Source organism: Emydura macquarii, unplaced genomic scaffold (assembly GCF_026122565.2).
Source record: "Emydura macquarii macquarii isolate MOO-44397 ecotype Brisbane River unplaced genomic scaffold, CSIRO-AGI_Emac_v2 contig_1597, whole genome shotgun sequence".
Taxonomy (NCBI): domain Eukaryota; kingdom Metazoa; phylum Chordata; order Testudines; family Chelidae; genus Emydura; species Emydura macquarii.
In genome coordinates this window covers 1,228,691-1,253,139 of record NW_027131734.1, presented here as the reverse complement: position 1 = coordinate 1,253,139, position 24,449 = coordinate 1,228,691, and the positions used below count along the sequence as shown (strand labels likewise).

Here is a 24,449-nt window from a genome sequence, read left to right as displayed (position 1 = left end):
AGGCTCAAGGACTACAAGGAATCAGAGTACTGAGGGCAAATGCAGGTCATATGGAGTCTTGGTTCCATGTCAGAAAAATTACCCAACAATTGGAACAGGGTGAGGCTTTTAATATCCCTATGCAGTTGAGCCTGTTTCAAGCAATCACCCAAAAAACTGTCACAAATTAATACTGTCACCTCATAGTGGTAGGTGTTTGAAAAAGATCAGGCAAAGATGTAGAGAAAATCTTGGAGATACGTTAAAGTTGTAACTTAAAATAGGAGGTTGCCTATCAGATGTGGTCCTTACTGCATTGTTTTCACTGTACATACTTCAGTGAAATATCCTACAGTTTGATTTTATTTGCTGGCTTTCAAAATATTGACAAGAGAATGAAAAATATAAAGCTTAGTGTCTCTTTTAGTTCTTCTGTGAGCCAGAATGTTAAACAGCAATAAAATGGGTTGTGGTTCTGTGTGTTGATTGCTTTTGCTCTTGATGTTATAAGAGTGTTGCAGTGACTTGGGCAAGATGAAGCAAAATTAGCTTTCTGTACTGTGTGGTAGACTTTAGCATCCGAGGTATCCTATAAACTCCATGAAACTTTCAATTAAATAATTTTTTTTTGAGTCTAAAGACTATTTTTAAATGGGTAGTAATTTGTGGTCCTTTCATTGTAAGGCTTGAAGTGGTAACTTCCTTGAATTTCCTGCCATAATTGTAACTTCTGACTCTTTATTAAGGTCAGCTATTGGCTAGCTAAACCAAGAGCATGGTTACACTTCTCTTATCTATTTTATTATTCCATTGATCTGAGGTTTGCCAAATCCCTGTGTGTCAACTTTTAGAAAAATCTACTTGGTGATCCTACAAAAGACTACATCATAAATGCGACCTGCTATTCACATTAACCCTTAATGCTTTCTAGCAAAAACATCAAGCCTTGTCATTTTGCACAGCTTTATTGTTTTATATAATAACAGTGTAAACAGAGCACTCTTCCTTTCAGTTACTTTAAAGGCAGTACTAGCTCGGGAAGGATCCGGCAATAGTCTAACACTAGGTAGAAACAGGAAGACTTTCTCTTGACGTTCATCTATCCTCCCATCTGCCTGGGCCTTTTCAAATCACCAGGCCCCTGTGCACTTGCTCCTTTTGCACCCCAGTCCCGTCCGTGGCCCTGAAAGTGACAATTTAGCCCCTTGTTCCAAGATATTATTTATTTATTTTTGTTAATTACCAACACTGTCCACCAGAGTTTTAGAAGACATAAAGGAAAACATGGCCTATCCACTGAAGCACTTACAATCAAAATAGAAGGACTGAAGGCAGACACAAAAACACACTATGAACCTCCAGAGGATGATGTTAACTTAGTGTGTCTCTTTCTTAGTAAAATGTGGAGCCAGCATGTAACCAATATAGATTAGTGCCTGAGGACCTTGCAAAAGAGAAGCAAGTTCTAAGGGTATGTCTACACTGCAGAGTGAAGTCGATTTCATTTAAAACAACCTTCACCCTCCAAGCTGCAGAATTCAGAGGCACGTGATCACACCACGCTCATTGCATTGGGGGATTGCTTCCCCACCATCCACACTTATGTGGGCAATCAAAGCAGTGCGCCATGAATAGCTATTCCACAGTGGAACTACCTGGAAGGGCGTTTGGGAAGGTTTTCATCCTCCCATGATGCAATGTCCTCCCTCCCCTTCTCCCTTTTTGTCCCAGTCCAAACAGATGATCGCCTTTTCACTCCATTTTTTCAAACCCTTCACTCTCTCCTGCATGCCATTGACTGAGAGGAATGGAGCCCGCTCAGCTTTGCACTATTATTGTGAGTATCACAAACACCTCACAACTTATTCTGCAGTATTTTCAGGGGCAAGACAGGAGTCTCAGCACTGAAAATTATGATGTTACTGAGGCCGCCTTGCTAAAAGCCAGAGAACAAAGCAATTCCTGTTTGCTGCAGGCTGTCACACACCATCTACAGTCAGTGGAGCGCTGCTTCTGGTCCTGGGAAACAAGCAGTGATTGGTGGGATCACATAGTTATGAAGGTGAGGGATGTTGAGCAGTGGCTGCAGAATTTTTGTATGTGAAAGGCCACTTTCTTGGACCTTTGCAGAGAGCTCTACCCAGCCCTGAAACACATGAATACTAACTTGAGACCTGCTCTGACAGTGGAGAAGAGAGAGGCCATCACTCTTTGGAAGCTAGCAACACCAAACTTCTACTGGTCAATGGGGAATCAATTTGGAGTTGGTAAATCCACCATGGGAGCAGCTGTGATACAAGTTTGCCGAGCCATTAATAGACTTCTGCTAAGAAGGGTATTGACTTTGGGAAACGTGGCGGACATAGTGGAAGGCTTTTCCTCGTGGGGTTCCCTAACTGTGTGTGTGGGGTGGGGTGGGGTGGGTGATAGATGGCACGCACATCCTTATCTTAGCACCGGACCACCTTGCCACAGAGTACATAAATTGAAAAGGATACTTCTCAATGGTGTTGCATGTCCTTCTGGATCACAGGGGATGCTTCACCAACATCAGTGTGGGATAGTCTGGAAAAGGGGATGATGCATGCCTCTTTAGGAACCCAGGTCTGGTCAAAAAGATGCAGGTGAGCACTTTCTTCCCTGATCAAAAAATAAATATTGGCAATGTTGAAATGCCAATAGTGATCCTGGGGGATCCTGCCTACCCCTTGCTCCCCTGACTAATGACACTGTACACTGAGCACCTGGACAGCAAGAAGTAGTGTTTAAATAATAGGTTCAGCAAGTGCAGAATGGTGGTTGAATGTGCATTTGGATGTTTAAAGGCACACTGGCACAGTTTGCTCACTAGGTTAGACCTCAGTGAAAGAAACATCCCAATAGTTATCTCTGCCTGCTGTGTGCTCCATCATGTATGTGAGACAAAGGGAGAGAAGTTCCCATTGGGTGGGTTGTGGAGGCAGATAGGCTGGCCACAAATTTTGAGCAGCCAGACGCCACTGCAATGCTGAGAGCCAATCGTGGAGCGCTGTACCTCAGGGAAGAATTGAAAAACTGCTTTTGCAATGAGACACAACAGTAATGTACGTCGCTTATCTGTGCTGTGCTTTCACTTCACATCCCCTACCCATCCCCCACCAATCCAGTTCCCCCCTTCTCCCTCACCCACAGTTCCAGTCTCCTTCACCTTCCCCCTCCCTTTATTCCATCCCAAGAAACCTTCTGCAAAGGATTGCAGAATACCTACATGAAAGCTTCCTGGAGAATATCCATGGAGGATTTTCAGAGCATCCCCGGGCACATAAATAATCTTCTCCGGGGTGAACCCAGTGCTTAAGCACACCAGCTATGAGGAAGCAGAGCTCCACCACCACACACACCACATTTTTCTGCTGGTACAAGATTCTGGACTGAGGATATAATGAAATAAACGCAATTTGCAGTACATACTCACCAGATGTGCCTTCCCCGGCATCCCGGTCGGTCACGGTTTCCTGCATCAAGCTGGGCTGCTCCTTTGTAGCAAACTGCTCTTGGTTTTCAGGAAGAAGGGATACCTCACTCGTCTTCACCTGTTCTCCTCATCCTCCTCGTCAACAGATTAGTCCTCATTCATCCTGGCCTCGGATTCCCCGAGACATTAGAATGTGTGGTGGCATAGTGGTTGGGTCTCCGCTGAGAATTGCATGTGGCTTCTTGTAAAAGCAACATGTTTTTGGTGAAAAACCAGAATGACTGTTAGCTTCCCTAATTTTCTGATACACCTGCCTCAGCTCTTTGATCTTAACGCGGCACTGCTACATGTCCCTATTGTGCCCCTTCTCCAACATGCCGCGAGATATATTCTTGTAGATATCCAAATTTCTTTTGCTGGTTTGGAGCTAAGCTGGAACAGTCTTTGCCCCACAGATCGATGAGATCTAAGACCTCAGATCAGCTCCAGGCTGGAGCGCATTTGGGGTTTGCAGTTGCCATGATCAGTTGTGCTGTCAAGCTCTCTCCATGCTGACCTAACAGGAAATGGGAATTCAAAATTTCCCAGGCCTTGAGGGGAGGAGCTGTTCCCTGTTTACGATTGTCCAGAGCCATCACAACAGAGCATTATGGGATACCTCCCGGAGGCAATGACGTCGATTTACATTGCGCTCTGCCTATACTGACGCTCATTCGACCCATAGAATTCAACTTCAGCACTATGCCACTTGTGAAGGTGGTTTTAAGTTGAATTCTACCGTGATTTAGGTCGGCGGAACTGATCTCCAGTGGAGACGCATACTTTATGTGACCGACGGAAGCCGCATTCCGTCGACCTATGTTATCAGTGTAGATCGGGCCTAAGTAGAGTGACCTTGTGTTCCTGAAAACCAAGGATGTCCTGCTTTCATGGCTTATCCCAGTGTTCCTGCTGGTGTTACCAAAATCAATATTTTGTTCTAACTTTTATAAACCACTGAAAATTGGCCACTTGAAGGAGCCTTCAGAGCTGTTGAAACTGATAGCAGACTGGCTGAGCACCTGAGTTCAAGGAGCACCTCCCACAATGTCTGCCACAATGGGAGCCCAATCCCGATTGAAGCTTCTGAGTTGTGACAGCAATAATAAATAGTGATAGTGCCAGAAGAATGATACCACCCTAAGGCAGAGCTTTGGAAATAATGTGAAGCATAATGTGTTCATGACTGTCATCTTACTATACGCCAGGGATTCTCAAACTTTTTCTTCTGGGATCCCGTTTGAAAATATTTCAGGCTGTGACGACCCCCCCCAATCCCTCCCAAAAAAAGATGACCCCCCCCCCATGCCATGCCATGCCTATGCCTATGTATAGGCACTATATGCCTGTGCACCCCTATGCCATAGTACCCTTATTTCTCCACTGCTGCTGGGGGCAGCACTGCCTTCAGAGCACCTGGCCAGCAGCCGCCTCTCTCCAGCCACCCATATCTGAAGGGCTCTGGCTGTCAGCCAGGCATGGGGCTGACAGCTGCAGCCACAGCATGTGTGGGGCCTGACAGCTCGCAACCCTCCTCCCCATAATAATCTTGCAATCCCTTGAGAATCCCAACCCCCAGTTTGAGAACCCCTGCTGTACACTATGTTGGCTCTTACCTTTATTGGTTTCATTCAAGCCGCTTCTTTTTCTGGTCCTGCATGCTGCGATGACTCATTTTAAAATGAGTGTATGTATCCCCAAAAAACACACAACACACATCTCATATTTGCCAACACTTCAAATGGAAATAATCAAAACTAACTGCAGGCTTCCAGTATACCTTTATCTGGGCATTATATCAATTAGCAAGACTCATTTGTAGACAATATATCTGTCAATAGATGGCTGGCCAGAGCCGTTTCTGGTTTTGCTGCAGCAAAAATTATGACTCAGATTTTCAAAAGTGTGGCTGTTGATTTTAGGTACCCAAATTGACATTGTGGAACTGCCATGTCTCACGCTGGATACCCATCAGAAACTAATACAATCCCACAGTTAGTGGCCACATGTGAAAACGTTGTTTGGGCACAAACATTGGCAGCAATAGATGGGGCTAGCAATTTCCTTATTTGTTGAAATATTAATTTTTAAAACTTCACTGAGTAAATATTTAGGGTGTTTGTGAAAGGAGCTGCTTTCTAAATGTGACTTTTATCCATTTTCTAATGAAGATGTAAGATACAGAAGGCAACGCATTTCTGGATGAATGCAGCATAGCAGTTTAACTACTAGGGAAGTGTACTTATCTCCTTGGGCCTGTGAACATCATACTTCCCCTGGAGAGCAGTTACTCATACACCTTGGAGTACAGTATTGCTATTTTGAAATGGAATTTGTACATAGAAATAAAGAAAATAATTAGACCTGTGCTTTTAATGTGCATTGCTAACACTGGAATCCCTGTCATTGGAGGTTTTTTAGAACAGGTTAGACGAGCATCTGTCAGAGATGGTGTAGGTATAGTTCATCCTGCCTCACTGAAGGGGGCTGGACGAGATGACCTCTTTAAGTCCCTTCCAGCCCTATATTTCTATGATTCTGTGCCATCAATATGTATACAATGGCATCTTCTGTATTATTCTCTATCCCTATGTCACAACATAGTCTAACATATCAGTTGCTTTTTCAACTGTTGCAATATAGTGAGGAGTTGTTTTTATTGAGTTGTCCACAATGATACTAAGATGTTTTTGGTGAGCAGCTGCACTTAATTTAGAAGTTATCAATGTGTCTAAGTAGTTCAAATTGATCCTTCCACTGTGCATTAACTTGTACTTGTCAGTGTTGAATTTTAACCATTGCCCGATTACCTAGCTTTGTTAGGTTCTCCTGAAGTCTTCCATAAATATCTCTAGTCTGGAGTCACCTAAATAATTTTGTCATCTGCAAATGTCACCACCAGCTGTTCTCCCACATTCTGATTATTAATAAATATGAAGAATGAGTTTCATAGTACAGGCTTTCGAGTCAGTCCACTGTTCAGTTCCTTCTTTGTTAAAAATTGAGCATTTAATTCTGTCTTTTTATTTCTGTCTCTTAACAAGTTTGAGCAATGCATTTTATCCTTCCAACCTCTAAGAAATTACCTCTAAGAAATTTCTTATTGGTTTCTTTAATAAACCCCAATGAAGTTTTTTGGTTTTTCTCAAAATCCATATCAATAATGCAGCTAGCTGACCACTGAGCCCCTTTGAAAATCCCACTGCACATACACAGTTATAATGAGGGAGGAGATGTCACAGCTTTTGAGTATTTGGGAGAGGAAAAGTCACTCCTGACTATCACAGGAACAGGGTCTTCTCTGTTCTCAGCCAAGTAGTGAGTCTGTCTAGTGGCAAATCTCTTCAGTACAGCATAAAACCACTAGATAAGCTAGATCTTCAAAGCGTTTCCCCTTCCCTACCAGCGGTCCCTCTATCTTATTTGGATTGAACTTTGAGTAGTCCTTGATCATGGAGCCTCAAGCTTGCACAAAGCATCTAATCCCACACAAGGGTGTAATGGTTCACCTTATTCTGTATCCCATTTCGGGAGTAGGCTCTTGGTCAGGCAATGGAACAGCTGAAAGTTGGAATCACTAGGATCAGATGGGATGGTAATATAGACCTGGATATTGTCGGCTTACTGGTGATCTACAGGGCCACACTGCCATTATTACCACTTTTTATTACAGTAGTACTTGGAGGCTCCAAGTGAGATCAGATAGATACTGAACAAACACAGTAAGAGAAATCACTAAAGTACTTACAGTCTAAACAGACAAGACAGATAATTGGTGGAAGGGAAAACAAAGGCACAGAAAGGTGAAGTAACTTCTCCAAGATCACACAGCAGGTCAGGGGCAGAGCTGGAACAGAACCCAGGTTCCCTGATTCCCAGTCTAGTGTCCTAGCCACCAGGCATAAAATGTGAATAAATATAATGAATCTCCAGGGGATGCCAGGTCATCAGAGCTGATGATGCAACATCATGAACTATAATTTCCTGAAAAGAATGAATGAAACCACTCTGATGCAACTCTAGCCACCCTCACTAGACCACACAGCCAATGCAGCATTGCCTTAGGACTAGCTATTTCAAAAGCAACTATAGTTGTCCAGACTGATCATTTTAAGTCCATCATGCAAACGTCATTCAAGTAAATTAATCTGTCATACAAACTGTATCATCATGCAGCCAAAAGCCAGTTTAAATATGTTTAAAATATCTTTTTATTCAGAAACCTCAGGAGTTTCCCAGGTACCGTCGTTTTGATCAGCTTTCAAAACCTGGAAGATTTGAAACTGTCATAGATGCTTTTCCACCACAACACTCCTCCCCTTGGTTTTCATGTCTGGAAAAAAAACAAAACATAAAGGAGACAGATGTAGCATGGTGTTCTTAAATACATTTTGCCAGTTGCAGGCCAAAAAAAGAATCCAGGGTTTTTCTTGAATGCCATCCCAAAGGTTATGACTGTCAAACCAGGATATAGTTCTGAAGTTTGAAAAAGGCGAGTTATTCTCCAGATTTTTTTTCCTTTAAAGAAAAATGTCAGCTATGGACTTCATTGGCTCTATACTAATACTATAGGTATAGAAAACTGGAACAACATAATCTTGGAGAAGAGTATAAAGTGGCATGAGAGAAAGAATGACAACCAACGTGGAACACATTTCTGAGGAAATATGCTCACTAACAGTTTGACTTCTACCCTAGGCATGAGTTAATGGGGTTGCATGGGTGCAATTGAGGATGTAATTTGGCCTGAGGTATACAGCGCAGTTGCCTATCTTTACAAGTAGACTGACAAGCCTGAAGACATACACAAAGGAGTGGATTTTTCAGGGTGTGTAGCTGAGATTTCTATCCAGCCTTACAATTATGTGCAGTAAAATTTTTTGCTTGAAATAAAGATATTAATGTAGTTAGGCCCAGGACCCCTTGAAAACTATGATTCAGAATGAACAGTTTTACAAACACTGAAATTCAAGCCCAAGACTATGTTGTAGCAAAAGAAAAAAACATGATGCATTTCTTTTGGCAACCTTTTTTAAGGTTTGTTTGTTCTGCCTTCTCTCTGAGGAAGAGGAAGGAGATGATCATAAAAGGGAAAGTTAAGTGATAAATCACAGTCAGAAACTGGAGGAAAGGGATGGAAAAGGAACTGGAACGAGAAAGTTTTTGTGGTTAAGGCACAGAAGCCGGGTGACCTAGGTATCCCTTCCCCCAATTCTGCAACATACTTCTTGAGTGTCTCTGGCTGTCACCTAGGCCAGGATTTTCAAATATGGCTTCTGATTATGTCATCTTAGATGAGGCACCAAAGTTAGTGACAACACTGGCCTTAAGAGCTCTTTCTGCCTCAAGTTCCCTATCTGTAAAATGGGGCTAATAATAATTGCTTGATGCAGACACAAATAGTTAAAGCTGAGATGAATGTATATATAAACATATTGTTTTACTCTCTGTATTCTTTGGAGTAAATGGATTTAATCCGTTTCTGGAGTTTAGACTTGACTGGTATGTATGGATTTCACTGTTTTGTGCCCAAAGGTTCATAAAAGCCAGACAGGATTTAGATTTATTGATCCTGATTCTCATTTACACTCTGGCAAGCTAAAGGGGAGTTTAAGTGGGCATAAATTACATTCATACCTACTTTAAGGCCCTTTTCTGTTGCCAGAACAGGCAGCATCAAGGGGCCTCGGTGTAATAGAGAATCAGGCCCTTAGAATTCAGAATGATATATGCCTCTCAGCTTGGAATATTTGGGAACACATTGTGTGGAGCTATGCTAGTTTACATCAGCTAAGGGTCTGCCCCATAATTATTATGTCCATTTTACAACTAGGGAAACTGAGGCGCGGAGCAAATATTATTATTATTATTTGTTGTTATAATATACTTACTATATTTGGTTGCCTAACTAGGGACACCAATATGGAGGGTGTGTGTGTGTGAGTGAGAGAGAGAGAGAGAGAGAGTGCAAAACAACAACAATCCGGTTTAATTGCTTAATCTTTTCTCAAAATTAGAAATCTGTGCAAATAAGAGAATGTGACCAACTATTTTTTTAATTGCAATAGAGTAAGAATCTATCACTCTAATGCAGGAAAGCTTAGCTTTTTTATTAAAAGACTGGACAAACAAGCATCATTCTTGTCCAAAGTTATGTTGCTAAAACAAAGTTGAATTTATTTAAACTCCTAAATTGTTAGTACAACTGTAGCTTGTGTGATTCTCTTCACCTAACCTTGCAAACAGCATAACTTTGATTGATCACCACATGTTCAGATGCTAGACTGGTTATTTTTTATGAGGTGGTAGAATTTTAAAATAGCTTGTGTAAGTCTTCTTACACTTGAGTTAATTCACCTGAGCATTTAATAATAACTAACATAATAGTGGCTGCTTACATTCAACTATTCCACAACTATTCATTCTCTAATTGAAGGCTTATGGGTGACAAACAAATCTTTGTGAACAGAAATAGCAGAATGTTCCACTGATTGAACTTAATTTTATAACATAAATGGCTGCATAGCTCATTAACTTAATTATAGATTCAGGAGATCTCCTGCGGACTAAATCCGAGGCTAGTATAGAGAAAGGGGCCTGATTTTGATACTATTTACTGCACATTGGTGGAAATTAAGGGTAACTTCACTGAAATTGGTGAAGTTATACCAGTGAAAAATTGGTGTAAATGAGATCAGAATCACTTTTGGAATCAATGAGGTCAAAATTGGGGGTCCTCTGTAAATGAGAAGCTATGAATACATTAGTTATACCATATTGTTTTCTGTAGTGTTTTTATTTTACTCTTGACATTTTTTCTCACAGAGCCGCTCAAAAGTTGAACCTATCTTCCAAAAAGAAGAAACATAGACCATCTACATCATCTACATCTGAATCTCCTCTCTTCTCTACCAACTTCAGCAGTATCCTTCAGTCTTCCTCACCCCCTGCACCACCATGTTTGTTGAGGGCAGTCAACAAAGTGAAAGACACTCCTGGGTTGGGCAAGGTATGCCTCAGACTGTCTCTAAAATAATTGTTTTCTTTGAGAGGAGAAAAACTTTCTATGTAAAACATTAATAGAATACTAGGTCTATTGTGTTTTTCCTTTGTTTGCCGAAACTTGTCTTCAGTATCCACTCAAAGGTCTGACAAAATTGGTTGCTTAATGCAGGTGACCTAATAAAGCTGGAGCAGACTTGTGCTCAATGAACCAAACTCTGAAACCTGTGTTATGCCAGCAGGACTAACTCCCTGCTGTGGTAAATGGAATGGAGATGAAATGACACAGCTGTGTGCAACCCCAACTCCACCAGGGGCCCTGCCATGGGTTGGTCTCTATGTTGACATCTATAACTCAGTCTTGTTTTCTCCTGTCCATTGATTCCCATCCCCATCAAAACCCCTTTAATGTACTGATTGGCTGCAGATACTTAAGTACATGATGTCAGCACCAAGCCAGCTTGAAGATACATTGATATATCTGCCCTCCCCCAATCAGCCTCCATTGTTGGGTTATCTATGGTACCCTTCCATGGTTGAAGCCCTGGGGGAAGGTAGCTGCTTGCCTTACCCTGAGGGATTATCCCTCCTCTAACCCCCCCAATACAAATACCCATGTGTGTGCAGATTGCACCCTCTGCAATCATAGGGTTGAGTCTGGGAATACTTTGGAACATTGGCTCAAGACAGTAATAAAAGTCTCTTATACAGATGTTTAGTGAATTACGCTTTTCTGTATTCATTGAACACTAAGTGAAGACACTGAATGTGTTGAAAGCCTCATTTCTTTTTAGCAGAGAAATGGCAATGTGCACACTGTATATAGAACATAGAATGTGTGTCACTATTTCCTTTGCTGCCCTTGGGCACTCAGGGGAAGGGTCAGGAAATAACATGATTTCAGCTTTTTTCACAGAACCATGTCCATTGTTTTCATGCATGGCTTATGTCCATTTCCAAGGACTCACAGGACTTTTTCCCCCTGGTTTGGGATGAGAAGTACTGTGTGGGCCTCATCCTGGTACCAGTACTTCAATGGGGGCAGAAGGATTGGGACCTAACTACTTAGTTGTTCCAAGCATTTAGTATGACAAACAGGTGCAATATTGGAACAGTCCTGTTTTGAGTAATGCAATCCTTAAACGATTGCCACTGCAATGTTTTCACTGTCCTTGCAGGGCTCTTATGTTTCCAGAATAAAGATGAATTTAAGAATAAAGTTGCATTTATGAATAAAATGAGGGATATGCTCATGAAAGCAGCATTGGGCCTAATTGTGCAAGTCCTTATTCAGACAAATCTCATGTTGACTAAAATGGGAACTTTTTCCTGAGTAAGGGCTGAAGGTTTCTGCCAGTCATATGGAAAGAGTCTATGCAAACAATTCACATACAGCACTGCCGATATGCTTCATTTCTGACCTACAACACCCCTGCTAGTCTAGCTTTGGCCCTTCACTGAGCAGGGAGGTCCAGCTGTATGGTAGCTCTTTGATATCCACAAATGGAGCCAAGATTATCCTGTTCACCAAAGTCATTTACATTAGGAACCCAAGTAAGGAACTGAGTCTGTGGGAGTAAAAGGGCATTACATTAATCCATTCTACTACCCAACCTAACTCTTACCTCCAGCCAAATTCTCTCCTAGTGTAACTGTACTCTCTACACTGTAATAAATGGAATAACACCCAGAATAATTTGGATTCTAATCATTTTATGACACTATGATGGGCTGGGCCTTTTCAGATTCTCTTTCCCTTCCAAAATCCTGTCCCCTTTGGGAACCTTACTCTAGTCTTTGAGGATTCAAAGGTATGGGAACCCTCCAATTAAGGGAATGTTCAGTCTCAGTTTTCTTTTTAGAGAATATATAGAGGTCTGGCTTATTTATGTTGGTTAGGTATGGCTAAATCCCAGGTGAGGGTCCATCTTCTATCCCTACCTTCAGTGATCTGTTTGTGCCCGGTCCTCTTTTGGAAGGCAGAGGTTTACATGTTGTCTTCCTTCCAGCAACCCTATTGTCAGAGTCAGCTAACTCTGAGGCATAGCAGCTTTTCTCCTGGTTTCCACCTGTTCCTGTAACAAGTTCTCCCTTTTAAATTTGCTTCTTCCAAGTAGAGGAGGCTCTGCAGTTGTGTCTATTCAGTACCAGTTGAGCCCAGAGGAGCTCGTTAGCCTTCTCCTGATTGGGATGTGGCTGTGCCCCATCAGAGATACTAAGAGAATATTTCTTTCTCAATGAGATTTTTTCATCTAGTATTTAACTGATATGTTGAGGAAAGAATCTATACAAAGTTATAACTGAGGGCTTTTAAATGATTTAATTTATGCTGCTTCAAAGAAAGTAGTTTTCACAAATTAGATTTAATTCATATAATCAAAACAAGTGAAAATAGTTAATTCTGAAATATTTCCATTACCAAAAAATTTCTAGCCTGACATTTCAGGCATACAATTCCATTTCAGTCCTCTTCTATTTCTCCTTTGAGTCACCTTACAACAATGACCTAAAGCTCATATACATTCATCAAATTGTTCTCATCAATTTTCCTCTGTAGCATAATTTGCATTTTAATATATCAGGGATAGGTGTGAGGCATAATAAATGGATAATTGCAGATGAAGAATGTAGTTTACCAGTCAGACTGTGAACACCGTGGATCTAGTGATGGAAATTTTCAACCTATTGGATTACTGAGAAATTAATTATTATTTACATACTTATTGTTTGGCAGTGCCCTGCTTCAAAATAGACATTTCCTATATGGCTGTTCAAGAAGCTCTGTTAATTTTCCCCATATTTTCCTTTCACACATTTGCATTTATATGCAAAGTTAAAGTGTCGATCAATGTGAAGGATGTGGTGGAGTGAGGTTTAGGAAAGTTAAGACTTTACTTTTTTTGGTTGGGATTTTGTCTGATGTGTTGTGCAATAATAGGAGGCTACCAAAAGATTACCAGGATAGCAAAGCTCTGATTAATTGTGGGTGAGGACTGAAATATCTGACTATTTGATTTTTAGTTGTGATTCAAGCCATGTTTTGGCCATCAGCAAAATATTCAGAGGTATTAAGGTTATTTACCAGCTCAATTACTAAGGTGGGTATAGTATAAGAATATAGACTGACTGATATATTAGATTTAAAAAGTGAAGTTGGGATCAGGTGCTTAACATCTTCCCCCACCCATAAAACACATTGGAACTGACTAAAATTTGTAACAGGCATTGTCTTCTTGTTAACATTTAACCCCAGAGGAGGAGGAGCATAAAATACAGGGCCTCTTTCAGTGCTGATTTACTCCAGTTTTAAATAGGTGTACTTCTATTGATTTCAATAGAATTACACCAGTGTGAAACTGGAGCAAAGCAGTGAAGAATCAGACCCATAATCAGGAAGCTGTTAGAAGAAAAAATAGATGTCTTAACTGTTATGTGGCCCTCCTCTGTTGGAATCATTCTCAACAAACTCTAATTAAAGTAAGAAGTATGTGTCGTGCTGCAAATAGATTAGCAATGGCACACACACATCCATCCATATCTAGACCACAGGTGCTTCAGCTTGCATTTACTAGTGACAGTAGCTGGCTAGTAACCAGTTTGTGTGGAATCCCCACAATGGTTTTACAAAAATAGAATGAGTTGTCTTTGGGCATGAATGATAATCCTCTTCCATAGGATACAACAGCTGGAGACATTATACTTGCTTCTCCTCTGTCCCCATCTCTGAGTTGTTGTCCTATTCTGTACTCTTCTTCACATTTGGGTGGCAGATTGTTTTCCTGGATTTAGACGTATACATGGAGGATAGTTATTCTTGTTTGCACATTACATCTCTAAATTCCTTTGGACTTATCTCTGTATTATATACAGTGTGTTAGTCTTTTTTAGTCTGAGAATTGAGCAGAGGCACAGAAAGGTGCTCGCTGTATGACTAAGAACCAATACCAGGGTTTCATTTACGTCAGAATATTGTGGTAAATGTTAGAGCTGGTTGGGAAAAAAATCTCCTCCTCCCCACGAAAATGTCAATGTTTTGTTTAAATACCAAAAATGGAATGTTTTTTGGCCAAAACCTGAAAACTCTCAGCTTCCAATTTTCAATGCAAACCTGAAACTTTCTGCAGAGCAGACACTTTTTGTGAAGAAATTTCATTTTGTCAAAAATCCACATTTCCACTGAAAAACAGTTGAAATGGAATATTTTCAACCAGCCCAAGCACATGTACTGCTTGCATGTGGCACTTGGCTTTTCATGGCCTGCTGTGTTTTCTGTGGGCTTACTATTTTTCTGCAAGTAGCCTTTTAAAATTCTGCCATTGAAGGGTGACCTTTGTGTCACGGTCATAGACTAAATGGTTGTTTGCTCATATACTGTATTGTGATAAAAGATTTTTTATTTATTTTTTTTTTTAAATAAAAGCTGAAAATAAAATGGTAATGTCCTGTGAGTGAAATTCACCCCTGAACAGATGGTTCCCATAGGGGTTAAGTGGGACTTAAGTGATGCATGAATGGCCCTCTGCATAGGGGTGAATTTCAGCACATTGGCGGAAGCTGAATACACTTTGCAGTACATAAGCCTAACCACATTCAGACTGACAGACACTGATAGCCAGATTAGTAGCTGGAGTGGTGATTGCTCCTGATTCTGTCAATTTTTTATTGTCTGTGGCATGCATTAGGGATACATTTATTAATTACTTTTGATTTCTTCAGTGCCTGTCCCAGTCTCTAAGACCTAGCACAGCATTTAAAAACACAATTATTTGATTTAAAAAAAATCTAAAATTTACCATACAATTCATGCCATTCATGGAATATCCCATAACAACAGCAGAAACTGGCCTCACAAACAAACAACCCTCAAACCAGAAATCTGTATCAAGAATTCACCAGATCCTAAGGCACCTCCCTTCCAACACCCTTGAAAAGATATAGGCTGGATTAAGAGTAAGACATCCAACACCCATTGAAAGTCAGTGGGAGTTTGGCACCCAACTCCTTCCAGCCCCTGTGATAGTCCTAGTCATTTCCCAGATATAGAGCATGGTTGCAGAATAACCAATATATATTGCACAATACATGTGTTGTAATAACAAGCAAATATGTATTAGCCATAGTTTGTATAGATCATAGATTATTTGAATAGTCCTTGTCAGATGATGTTTCCGACAGTTGTTTCACTACCTCTTTTAACTCCCTAACTCCTCTTTAGCACTTTACTGGAAAGCAAAGACAGATTCTTAGAATTTACTAGTTAGTAAAGCTGGATTGAAAGGAACAAAACCACTGTATATCTTGATTAAACCCACAAAACATAGGCAAAAAAATCTTATAGTAGAAGTGTTTGTATTTTGACTAGCAGATTTGTGGATGTGAGGAATTTGTTGGCAACATCCCCATGTGCATTGAGTGGGTGTTTATGAAAATCCCGTGTTAAGGTCAGCAGAAAACCAGATGCAACTTCTGAAATATATATAGTAGCTCCTTTCATTGACATCCATTTTGAAGTATTTTGGAGTGAAGCAGGGAAAGGCTTTTTGTGTCTCCTTTGGAAACCTTCATCTTTGGGAGTATAGAGAGAAGAAAGTTAACTGTTACAGGACAAATGAGATTTAAACCCATTACCACTTGAACACAATTTATGAGGGGGAAGAACGAAAACTGTTTCTTTTCAAAGTTGCCATGGTTACTGAAATGGAAAAAAAGAAGAAATACCCCACGAGGCATTTAAAGGACACGTGTGTTCATCATTGTTGTCAACATGATTGTTCTATAAATTAAATAGTTAGTTCCACTTGGAATGAAATCCAGGTGGCCTTTTGCCCTCCAGTTAGTTGCTCATAACTAAGATTTTCTTTAGGAAGCATGTTGGATGGATCTGGCTGAAGCTTTCATACATTTTGGCCAGATTCCTTCTAAGTGTGAACTAGCACAAGGATTTTTAAATACTTTCTTCACTTCAAGCTGCCTTTAAAAAACAAAAGATGAAATGAATAGAATTTGGAAGAATTGATATAAACTAAATTAATCTCTGGCCTTCCCAATCATATTTTTCAGGTACAGTTAATTTGCACTAAATTAAAGCCTAACATGACAATACCAGTGCTCCTTCCCCCCATGCTGGAGCACTGGGCCAGAATGTGTTTGGCTCATGCCTGGGTATACAAGAGAGGGAGTGTGTGTGTAAGAAACTCCACTCATTTCTGCTGTCTCCTAAGTGCAGGAACTACTCTCTGCTGGATTCCCTGCAGTGCAAGGCCCCCCTAAAAGAGGTGAGGAGGGGTTATTTCCTTAACCCATGCCACACCAGCTACCATTGCTGTCTGAGTGGTCCTGTGTTGTTGCACCCCTGGAAGTGGTGTAGTAGTTAGTGTATGATTGGGCGCTCTGGGACAAAAATCTGCTTTAGAATCTGCTCAGAATTTTAGGGTGAAATTTTACTTTCAAATCTGCATGGCAGATCTTAGTTCTTCTTCGAGTAGTGTCCTTATGTGTGCTCCACTGTAGGGGTATCTGCGCCACTGCACCACTAATTAGAGATTTTAGGTAGCAGTGCCTGGTCAGCATGCACATGCACACTCTCCCTCCCTCATGGTCTGCTACAAGGCTATCTAGCACTGCACAGGTGAACCCCCCTTGGTTCCTTCTCAACCACCTTTGGCCTTGAACAGAGAAAGCAGTTCTCTTCATTCTCTGTGTCATCAGCATAAGTAGTCATTGTTTTTGTTTCCTTTGTTTTCCTTAATAGATAGTATTTCCTTTTACCCTGTTGGGATTAAAAAAAGAAAAAGAAAAAGAACCTTAGTTTACGTTTTTTCGCCCTGTCTGTGTGGATCCCCCACTCTGCCTCTCAGGGATGTTTAGGAGACTCTCTCAGGCCTGATTTTGCAACAAAATAAAACCACCTTGGTAAGAGGCGTAGAGCTTTTTGCTCCAAACTTTTAGCGACAAAGTGTCAGTGTAGACACCACTCTTGGATATGTCGTGGTACATGGCATCCATGAGGGTGTGTCTCAATGCCCATTCTCACCGCTCTGGCCATCAGTTTGAACTCCACTGCCCTGCAGCCATTTGCTCCTCCCCATTTAAAGTCCCAGGAATTTTTGAAATTCCACTTCCTGCTTGATCAGTGTGGAGAGATCACATCTCATCTTCCCAGCTGACCATGGCGGCTCCACGCACCAAAGACACTCCTGCTTGGAGCACACCAGAGCTTCTGTACCTGATCAACATCTGGGGAGAGGAGGCTGTGCAGTCCCAGCTCTGCTCCAGCTGAAGGAACTTCAATATGTACGGTCAAATTTCTTGTTCAATATTGGAAAAGGGCTATGAATGGGACACGCCGCAATGCAGTGCAGATATCAAGGAGCTATAGCCGGGGTACCAAAAGGCTAGGGAGTCAAACCATCGCCCTGGTGCAGAGCCAAAGACGTGCCACTTCTATAAGGAGCTGGAAGTGATCCTCGGTGGTGACCTCACCTCCACCACCAAAAGACCTGTGGATACCTCCGTGGGCCCAGAAGCAGTGGACACGAGACTGAGCACCTGGTTGATCATCAAGCTGTGCGCTTGCCAGGCGGCAGTGAGAAAGGTGTATTTTACAGTAATGAATCATAGCTTTTATTGCACTCACAATCATGCTTCTGTTCATTGTTTATTGTGCCTCTATAGATGTACCCTTGAGGGAAAATCCCTCCACACCTGCCGAGCGCTTGTGGCTGATAAAAAAATGACCACAGAGAAGCAAAGAGGATATGTTCCAAGAACTCTTCCAGTCTTCTGAGGCAGAGAAAAAAGAAAAAAGGGCATGGAGACACACTGTGTCTGAAAATCAAAAAATTGATAGGCAGGAGAGGAAGGAAAACAATCAGCAAGTGACAGCAGGTGACGATCACATGATAAAAGCCATGGAGGAGCAAACAGAGCTGCTAAAGTCACTCATAACTCTGCAGATTGAATTCATGCGTGATCGCTGCCTCTTGCAGCCAATACAGAACTGCCCTCCCCAAACTCCACCCACACATGCCTATCAAACTCCCAGCCTATCTCAGTACCCAGTTCACTCCACCCCTTCAGACAGCTTTCAGAATGATAGCTGGACTTACACCCAGCTGTCATAGCTCACACTGTCCCTCACTGCTTTCTCCCCTCCAGCCGAGTGTTTTTGTGTGTGTTGTGAATAATTATGTAACAAAGACATACTCTGTGAAGGGTAAACAATCTTTATTAGCAGTCATAGCATGGCACAGTGCTATTTAAAAAGACACCTTATTGGTGCTCATTGTCAAAATGGCTTCTCAAGGCCCCCCTGATTCGAATGGCCATCTTTTGAGCCCATCTAATAGCCCTGACATCTGGTTGTTCATAGTCAGTGGCAAGGCGATCCACCTCTGCCCTCCACCAGGAGGAAACTTTTCACCCTTAGCTTCATAAATATTATGGAGCACACAGCAGGCTGCTATAACCATGGGAATATTTTCCTCATTTAGGTCTAACCTGCCATAAAGGCGTCACCAGTGAGCTTTTAATCTATCAAACACACATTCAATGGTCATTCGGCACCTACTCAATGTTATTGAAGTGCTGCTTGCTACTATCCAGGTTGCCTGTATAAGGCTTCATGAGCCATGGCAGTAAGGGGCTAGGTCTCCCAGGATCAGATGGGCATTTCAACATCTCCTACTGGAATCTTTTGGTCTGGAAAGAAAGTCCCTGCTTGCAGCTTTCTGTATAACCCAGTTATCCTGAAGATGCGTGCATCATGCACCTTCCTTGACCAAGCCAGGTTGATGTCGGTGCACTACCATAGAGAATTCCCCTTTCTATTGATGTACTCTGTCACAAGACGGTCTGGGGCCAAAATTGGGATATGCATGCCATCTGTTGCCCCAGCACCATTAGGGAATCCCATCGCTGCGAAGCCATGCCCTATTTCATGCACATTTCCAGGACTCACAGTTCTTTGTAGCAGAATGCAATTAATGGCCCTGCACGCTTGCGATAACATAGCATCAACGGTGGACTTCCCGACTCCAAACCGATTAGCGACCGATGGTAGCAGTCTGGAGTTGCCAGCTTCCACACAGCAATCACCATGCACTTCTCCACTGAAAGGGCAGCTTTTATTCTGGTGTCCTTGCACCACAGGGCAGGGGCGAGCCCCGCACAGAATTCCATGAAGGTGGCTTTGCGCATTTGAAAGTTCTGCAGCCACTGCTCATCATCCCAGACCTGCATAACGGTACAATTCCACCATTAAGTGCTTGTTTCACGTGCCCCGAAGCGGTGGTGCACTGTGTGCAAATGCTCCGTGAATGCAAACAGTAATTCTGCGTTGTTTGTTTGCATGGCACACAGCAGGTCAGGCACCTCAGATTCCTGTTCCAATTGGGAGCTCATGATATACTGCCTGAGCAGCTGTGATGTGTTCAGAACACTGCCAATAACAGTGGAGAGCAGTGCAGGGTCCATCCTTTCAGATCGAGATGGCGGGTGCTCAGGAAACAGGGGCTGTTGAAAAATGCGATGAAACTCAGTCGGAAATCCATGGAATGATGGGACAGAAATCACTGCATCATGGGATGTTGAGCCCACACCCTTGATGCACTGTGATCCTCTCTGACTTCCTGCAACTCCTAGCAGCACAAGGTGGCAAGTTGCACAATGCGATAGCAGCCCACAGTGCACTGCTCTCACTGTCGATGCTAACGCACCAGCTGTGGATACGCTTTGGTGACACAATGAGTGCTGTGTCGACAGACACAAGCATAATTATAGAGCTTCTTGATCATTGCTGTAACTTGCATCAACACCACTTTCTAGTGTAGACAAGGCCTAAGTTCTTTCAGTTTAAAAAAAAAAAAAGAAAACTTTCTTTTGCATTCCTCACTGCTAGAGGGAAGGGAATGCCTGGCTCCAAGAGGTACATCTCCTGCAAGGAGTCGATTCCTTTAACAGACAGACGATCTCACTGTGTCCGGTGCCTGGGAGAGTCCCATATCCCTCAGAAGTGCTCCCTCTGCCACCAGCTAAAGCCGAGGTCTCGCAAGAACTGGGAGCTGAAGTTAAAATTCCTCCTCATGGAGAGAGCACTTTAGTCAACAGCTGACTCTGGTGCCAGCCATTTTACAGGGCATAAATCATCCCAGAGCCTTCGGCTTCCAAGGGCTAGAGTTGTGGAGAAAACCAGCAGACTCCCCCCATAAAGGCTCAAGGAAGAGGGATCCAAGCTCCCAATCCGAATCATTGGTCAGCCAGAGGGGTTCCCCAGCACAATCAGCCACTTCGGTAGCAGCGGCTCCAAAGTGCAGTACCCAGAAGCATCAAGGTGGCTCCACTATGATTTCAGCCACACCACCTAAAGATACCAGGGGCTCATGCTCCAAGGCATTGGTACCACCGTCTAATGAGAAGGACAAGCACCACACTGCTTCCAAGGGAATGGCACCAAGTAAAGTATCAGTACTGGGGGTGGCAAAGCTCCCATCTAGGAAACATTTCACACATGCACAATGTTCAGTATTGACAACATACCACAGACACTCCTCCATGGTACTGGGTGAGTCCACGGTATCATAAGAGTTCCGGTGCCCTAGAGACTTGATGGTCAGGGAAGAACTACAATCCCCAGTACTCGGAACATTCACCAGAAACACAAAAGGAGCAGTCCCAGTCATTGTGGGAGAGGGACAGTTCATAGCCAGAATGGCATTCCTTCTAACTCAAATTAGCTGTATCTGTCTTGTATTTTTTAATGGCTAAATGGAAAGCCTACCAGTACGGAACAGAGCTATCTCATTTGAATGGCAACTCTGCTAAAAAAAAAAAATATATGGACAATGGGTTGCTGTTTAGTAAATTGTGAGTTTTCCTTTGGTACATTAAAATCTACAGGAAATGGTGTTTCTTTTCCCACTGAAATGATCTGATGAACTCAGATACCATGGTGATGGGTGTCCTTATAGAAACATAGATGGACAGAGGGAGGTTCTAGACAGATGCTCTACAATGACAGAGAGAGAGAGAGAGAGAGAGAATGGGGTTAGGTTTAGAAATAACTATGTATCTTATTCTGCCAAAGGTCCTGGTTCCGTGGTAGAAAAAAGCAGCTTCTTCTGGGATTCTTTAACATGGTTATATAACATACTTTCCACCATGATACTTGATTGTTTCACATGGTTTAACTTCATATTTTTATCCGTATTTCACTTTAAGTTTTGGAGTACAATTAAAAAAAAAAAAAGGTTTACACAAAACTCTGGAAACTGATACAATTGAGTTTTGCACACTTCTAATTGGCTTATCCACACAGTGTCCTGGACCTCGTGCTGGACTTAAATTTTCACGCTCATTAGTATAGGGTACTTCGTTGTGGTAGTGTATTTATGTGAGGTCACTTAAGAACACAAGGAACTATAACTGCTTTGTAGACCACTAGCCAATCACCTGCTGTGATCCATGGGATTCAATTCAACACAGCTTAGCTGATATGGTTGCTGAAGCCTAATGAAATCTAGTGAAGTCTAATGAATCTAATGAAAGAAGCTCCAGAAATGCTTAACATCTAGTCAATATGCTAAGTGATCTCTTAGGATTCAAGAACACGAGATATTATTTTGCTTAAATAGTAACAAAAGTATAGTAACCATATTTTTATAAATCTCTTAAATACAAATATAAATTAGAATATTTTTAGGTTATAAAATTCATCTTTCTTAACAGTTTGATTTCTTTGGACTTTTTAAAAAACATTTTATTTTTACTACTTTTGATTCTTAGAACAAAATGGCACTCTTTATATATAATAAAATTTGGTGGCATTATAGTAGACCTAGTTAATCACTTCCACTTCACTTCTAGAGCTTTCAAAACTGCAGGTAAAACTTTCTTTTCTCTTTTTGCTCATGTTTAAATCCCTGTAGAGGAGGTTAATACAAATTAGGAAAGTCAAGATCAAAGAATCTGAAAATTACAGTGGTGATTCTAGTTCAATGCTGAGGAAGGAATTTAGATGCTGAATTCTTTCCCAAATCTAGAAACATAGGTTTTATTGTTTGGTTTTTGTTGTTGTTTTTTTGTGATCTCCTTGGTATTGTGGGGAATGTATAGTTGTTCATCCTTTGAGTCAAAGATGACCATGACATCATTGATTGGGTTGGTTTATGTGAACACGTGGGTGGCTGATCAGGCCAATTTGAGCTTTGAACTGTCTGTGACACACTGAACAAGAGATGGCACTATGCGTTACTGGATGAACAGTTGATGTGCTGCTGTTGCGAGATTTATGCTGCTGGCACTTCTGCTCTGCCTCAGCAGTTCGCCTCTGCTCATAGACTGTAGCTCCAATATGGGTGAGGCTTCACCTGGAATAGGATGGTCATGAGTGAAATCTTCCCAAAACTTTGGGTCAGTGTTGAAAGTTATCCTTGGGAGAGTCCTTGAAATGTTTTTTCTGGCCTCCCTGAGTGTGCTTTCTCTCCTTTAGCTCTCTATAAAAGATCTTTTTTGGCAGTCGCTCAGCTGACATTCTGGTGACATGGCCTGCCCATCTCATCTGCAATTTCATCAACAGAACATGGATCTTTGGAATATCTGCCCATATGAGAACCTCAGTATCTGGAACCTTGTCTTGCCATCTTAACTTCGTCAGTTTCCCCAGACTCAGAGCAAAGTATAGTAAGTGCTTAAGTACAGTCTTTATGCATATTTTTTTCTTAAACTTCCATAAGACCCTCTCCTCCTCCCACCCCTAGCCCTTTCCCTGTGAATTTGACTCCTCTCTGCATGTGTCCATGAGCAGTGATCATGGAACTGACAAGATGGTAAAGCTGCTGGAGGCTTCAGTACAGCACTGTTGTAACAACACTGACTAATGATCCAACTGAGCGTATTGATTCAGCCTGAAGGTCACTATGCTTTTTTTTATTCTTTAAAGACTTGGACTTTATCTTGTGCCAATAACACAGCATTGATTAAATAGTCAGTCTGGGGGGGAAGATCTTAGCCTGGACCACATTTTAATACTATGAGTGTCTTGTAGACACCATCTCTCCTATTTACTATCATGCTAACTCATTTCCTCTCTCATTTGTGATCTCCACGGAGCACAGTTTGGCAAGTTCTGTGTTAGGGCATTCACCCATTCCCTTGCAATTCCTCCGAGACATCCTTTCTCTCCATGCTCCATAATTTCATCTACTTCTTTCTTTTCCCACTCCCTAGTGCTTCAGGAACAGCCACCACAACTACAGTTACTCAGTGGCTAAGAGAACAGGCTTTCTTCTACTCTGGATCTGTAACATTTTTTTCAGGAGGTTCCTTGCAGAACCCTCCCTTCAGATTCTCAGTGTGTCAGGACCCATCCCCAGCTTTCCTGGCTAATGAACACCATGAGTTTATCCCCCAATCCTTGGTCCAGGTCAGTACTAACCTGTAAACCAGTGGGGCCTTCACCATCTAGTGAAGAGACACCCTGACTTGCAAGTACCAGCTCTCTGAGACTTGGTAAAAATGACTTTGCTGGTTCTGTATTGTCTGACTGAGTATTTGGTCATATGTGAACAGAGAGAAGGTGTGTGAATGCACATTTTTTATCTGATCTCAGGTGTGGGAGAGGTCCAATCAGTGTCCCTTGCCATGCATGGCTGACCATTCTGGGAATTAGTCAAGATGCCACAGTACTCCCCTCCACAAAAATAAGAGCATATGGGCATGTAAAGCCTTCTGTGGATCTTAGGTGGCCATATTGTACAATATTCTCCAAACCTGAAGAAGAGCACTATGTAAGCTCGAAAGCTTGTCTCTCTCACCAGTAGAAATTGGTCCAATAAAAGATATTACCTCACCCACCTTGTATCTCCAATATCCTGGAACCAACACATCTACAACAACACTACATATATATGCTACCATTGTTGTTTACGCAGAACTATGAATTGATTTCAACAGGGACTTCTGCTTAGAAAACTGATGG

The 24,449-nt window shown here is 41.9% G+C and overlaps 1 protein-coding gene across 1 annotated transcript in view; it reads left to right on the top strand.

The window, feature by feature from the left end:
• Positions 1-24,449, top strand: part of KIF26B (kinesin family member 26B) — a 405,278-nt gene that overhangs the window by 246,462 nt on the left and 134,367 nt on the right. Inside the window, exon 5 of the mRNA XM_067555243.1 lies at positions 10,298-10,481. Within this exon, the coding sequence (XP_067411344.1) occupies positions 10,298-10,481 (184 nt within the window). The remainder of the gene's footprint in view (positions 1-10,297; positions 10,482-24,449) is intronic.